Genomic DNA, 5,077 nt, shown 5'->3' on the forward strand with positions numbered 1-5,077 from the left:
GATGACGGATGAAATCCTTGATATGATGGAAGAAAGAAAACACAAATGCAAAAATCAAGTGAAGTATCAAGAAACAAGTGACAATATAAAAACAAAGATAAAGGAAGCGAAGGAACGCTAGCTGAAGGAGAAATGCGATGAAATCGAAGAGTGCGACAGAAGATATGACTACCACAACATGCACAAAAAGATCAAAGAATTAACAACTAAAAAAAAAAAATAATCCCCACCCGACACTAATAGACGCAGACAGTAACCTTATATCAGACGACTTGAAACTCATTGACACATGGAAAGATTACGTAGAACGACTTTTTAACGATAAACGCAGAGCGACAGTGGACCAAGATGACGACATGACTGGACCCGAAATACTAAGGTCTGAAGTGGAAAAAGCCATTTCATCGCTAAAAATCGACAAAACACCAGGTCCCGACAACATACAGGGCGAGATCATAAAACTCCTATGCGAAACGGATGACCACTTCCTCGATTTTCTGACAGGCCTTTTTAACACCTTATGGCTTCGATCGACCTTTGTAGCCATACCTAAAACACCAAGTGCAAAACACTGTGATCAACACCGCTTAATAAGCTTGATAAATCACATTACCAAAGTTTTCACCAAAATTATACACAATAGAATATATAACAAATGCGAAGCAAATATATCGGAGTCACAGTTCCGATTCCGAAGCGCATTGGGCACAAGAGAGGCGATCTTCAGTCTGCAAGTTTTAATTCAAAGATGCAGAGACATGCACAAGGACGTCCACTTGTGCTTCATCGACTTCTCCAAGGCGTTTGACAAGGTCAAACACGATAAACTCATGGAAATGCTCAGGAAGATGCATATTGAATACAAGGATCTGCGCATAATAACCAGTCTCTATTGGAACCAAAGTGCTGAAATAAAGATGGGCAACTTACACAGTGGGAAGATAGATATTAAAATGAGTGTACGACAGGGATGCGTCCTCTCGCCGCTCCTGTTCAATATATACTCTGAACAAATCTTCAGAGAAGCACTGGGAGAAGTTTCGGAGGGTATCAAAGTAAACGGAGAGGTAATCAATAATATTAGATATGCTGACGACACAGTTATTATCGCAAATGACTGCAACGAGCTTCAAAGACTCATGCAAAGCATACACACAGCAAGTCAAGAATATGGTTTAGAACTCAATACAACCAAAACTAAATGCATGCTCATCAGCAGAACACAACAACCTCCGATGCAATTGACATTAAACAACCGAAAAATAAAACAAGTGGAGACATACACATACCTTGGAACCACAGTCAACACAAAATGGGACCAGTCAACAGAAATAAGATCATGAATTGAAAAAGCGCGAAACGCGTTCAACAATATGAAAAAGTGGTTCACAAGCAAAATCTCAATGGAACTAAAATTAAGACTGGTCAAATGTTATGTCTTCCCGGTCTTGTTCTATGGAGCAGAGGCATGGACCACAACGGAAGCCACCCTGAAGAAACTAGAATCCTTTGAGCTGTGGATATATCGCCGTATTCTTCGGATATCCTGGATAGACCACATCACTAACGTGGAAGTAATGCAGAGAATAGGCAAAAGCAAAGAAATAATCTTCACCGTAAAGAAACGGAAGCTTAAGTACTTCGGACATATCATGAGGCATACTAAGTACCGGTTGCTACAGTTAATAGTCCAAGGAAGAATCGACAGTAGGAGGGTACCGGGAAGAAGACGACACTCATGGATGCATAACCTGCGACAATGGTTCGGACTAACATCGACCGAACTGTTCAGAGGTGCCATAAACAAAGTCAAAATAGCCTTGTTGATAGTGTCGTGCCGGACGCATAAAGGAATTTGGATATTGGTCAAAATACTTGGGAATTCCAAGTTTGGCCAAATACAAATTTCTAATCGACTCGATGCAGGGAAATTCCACTTTTGCTACGTAAAACAAAGGATTTGTTTTACATAAAAGCAGGTAGATTTTCTCTCATCGGTCAGTCGAGCTTGTCTCTTCTACTGTAGACCTAGTCGGTGCTATTATTGTTCCTACTAAGTTATTGTTTTATTTCTGATTTTTTTATATACCATTTTATTTTAGCATTATTGTATATTCAGACCTTTTCAGGTTAGAATAATACATTGATCTATATTTGTTCATGTACTGATTGTTTGATATTTTATTTGATTATTTTGATTGTTTATTTTTCTTGTATTTTGTGTCTAAGTTGTTCTTCCGTAAGTTAAGAACACTTAGAAATATTTATCTTGCTTTTTCCATTTTATATTTTGATTTGTACTTTGTCTAAGTAGTTCTTTCCGGTAAGTCAAAGAACTCTTAGAAATATTTCTCTGAATATTTGACTTGTTATTTTAATTGTGCGTCTAAGCCGTTCTTTTCCGGTAAGTCAAAAGAACACTTAGAAATATTTTCATAATCATTGTTGCATTATTATTTCCGATATTTTATCTAAGATATTTTCTTCCTTAAGTTAAGAAAATACTTAATACATTTGTCTCTTTCATTTTCTATTTTATGCTAAGTTGTTTCTTCCGTAAGTCAAGAAGCACTTAGCAATATTTCCACATCTTTTCTGTATTTGATTTTTCGTATTTGTAAGTCGTTTCTTCCGTAAGTCAAGAAACACTTAGAAACATTTTCTTTGCATTGTACTTTTATACCATTTTATTTTTCTTGTTTACTAAGTTATTCCTTCCGTAAGTCAAGGAATACTTAGACTATTTTACCTGTTCTGTTTTCTATTTTTGATCTGTTATTTTGTAACTGCTCCTTGGAACTGATACCTATAACAGATACTTGTCACGGTAACCGTTATTTTATACCAGTAGAAGTATTAAACCATTTTATCAGTGACAAGCAAAGATGGTCAACACCCGGTCTAATTCCGAGGACAGGAAGAAGTCCGCAGAGCCGGCGATGGGTCCTACAGGCCCAAACGCCCCCTCTCGGCAACAATAGAGAACGCCAGAAACGGATAGGGCAAAAGAAGAAGAAGATAAGGGAAACTTTGTAAAGACTAACCATATTGAAACTAATTTTAAGGATGGAGTTTCAGGAGAAGATTGGTTTTTGGGGTTTAAACAGAGGTATAGATTAAGTATTAAAGTTCCACAAAACGTGGAATACTCTCGAAAAACACTCTTGATCTTTTTATAATATACCAATTTTATGATTTATTAAAATCAATAATGGATGAATATGGTCTTCACGACAAACCTGAGAGAATCTGGAATGTGGACGAGAGTAGCTTGTGCATTGACCCCAGGAAGACAAAAGTTGTGGGAGGTATAAATACACCTTCATCGAGAACAATAACTTCTCCTGGTAAAGAAAATACCACAAGTGCTCTTATGTGTAATGCAGCTGGCCAAAAAGCTCCACCATTAATAATTTATAAAGGTTTGCACTTATGGGATCAATGGATAGCTCCACCAGGTACTGATTTTGAGGGTAGTGTTTATGCAGCGACAAAAAAAGGTTGGATGGAAGAAGCCGTTTTTAAAAATTACTTCATAAACACTATAATTCCATCACTTTCATTTGAAAGACCAATATTAATTATTTATGATGGACATTCCACTCATATGAATATCGAGACGTTAGAAGCCGCTATGCGAGAACATATTATAATTCTAAAACTGCCACCCCATTCCAGCCACCTTTTACAGCCACTAGACCTGGCTATTTTTAAATCCTTTAAAGTTAAATGGGATTAAAAACTTGTTGCCTGGCAGCGGCAGCATGTAGGCCAAAAATTACCAAAACAAATATTTTCCCAATTTTTGTGTACAACTTGGAAACAGGTGAACTCCGAAGTAATTATCAACGGCTTTAAAAAAGGCGGAATCATTCCTTTTAATCGTCACGCCATCCCTGAAACATCATTTCCACCCTGCTTGCTTAATAAGTGGAAGATGATAAAACATTCCAGATTATCTATACACGAAAATGGTAATGAAGTATTGGTACCAACTAAAGTAACTCAAGAAGTATTTTATCAAAACAAAGACCCTACGCCTGATGCTCTAATCAAAACTACCACTTCCGATAAAGTAAAAAATATATCTGGCAAAGTCGACGAACTTGAATCAATTCCATGTACAAGTTTCAACAGTAAAACAACTTCCAAACGCACCAACCAAAAATAAGAAACGGTTATGCCCTGGATCTGAAGTATTGACATCTCAACTATTGATGTTTTAAAACAGAAATCTCAACAAAAAGGAATCGGTACTAAAATTCATAATATAACTAAGGCAAAGAACAAAAAAAGAAATAAACAAGAGTCATTATCATTTAGCAGCAGCGAAGACGATGAGTCAATGTCCCCAATATTCATGGATTTTGATAACACCGACGAGTTTCTGGATAGACTTTTGGAATCAGAGCCAGAGGTAGAAATAGCTGCAAATGATGACGAGGAAGACAAAGAGAATTTGAATTCAACAAAAAGTGTGAATGTATATGTCGGATGTTGGGTATTGGTAAAATATTGCCCAAAAAAAGATAAACAAGCATTATGTGGGAATTGTATCAGAAAATATGAATGATGAGTGGATAGTTAAGTTTACACTACCTCAAGGAAACAAATTTGTATGGCCAATAAATCCTGACATTGATACTGTACTACAACAGGATATTATAAAAGTACTACCAGATCCTATCGTCGACAGACGTGGAATGTACGAATTTCCAGTTATCTTTAAAGGCTTTAACATTCAACATTAACTGAAAGAAAACTTGGAGTGTTTGTTTAATTTTATTATATTTTTATTTCCTTTATTCTGACATTGTTTTCAAAAATTTTAAATTCTTTTGTATTTTTTCAACAAAATAAATTCTAAAAAAACACAACTAGAGAGCTTGAATTACATTTTTATACAATAACCCCAGACTATCAAATATAATATTTACTAGAAAAATGTAAACTTTCTTCACATTTGCCCCGGTCCCTGGGGTAAATGTGATATATTGATATGATTTTAAAAAACATCATGTAACATTAACAACACTAAAGATTATATAATTTTTTCTACACAATTAATACAAAACCG

General features: G+C 35.8%; 1 protein-coding gene across 1 annotated transcript; it reads left to right on the forward strand.

The window, feature by feature from the left end:
* The first annotated feature begins 3,211 nt into the window (after positions 1 to 3,211).
* LOC140450967 (uncharacterized) lies at positions 3,212 to 3,739 on the forward strand. The gene has a single exon (XM_072544667.1). The coding sequence runs from the start codon at positions 3,212 to 3,214 to the stop codon at positions 3,737 to 3,739; it is 528 nt and encodes a 175-aa protein (XP_072400768.1).
* The last annotated feature ends 1,338 nt before the right edge of the window (positions 3,740 to 5,077 follow it).

Source organism: Diabrotica undecimpunctata, chromosome 9 (assembly GCF_040954645.1).
Source record: "Diabrotica undecimpunctata isolate CICGRU chromosome 9, icDiaUnde3, whole genome shotgun sequence".
Taxonomy (NCBI): Eukaryota; Metazoa; Arthropoda; class Insecta; order Coleoptera; family Chrysomelidae; genus Diabrotica; species Diabrotica undecimpunctata.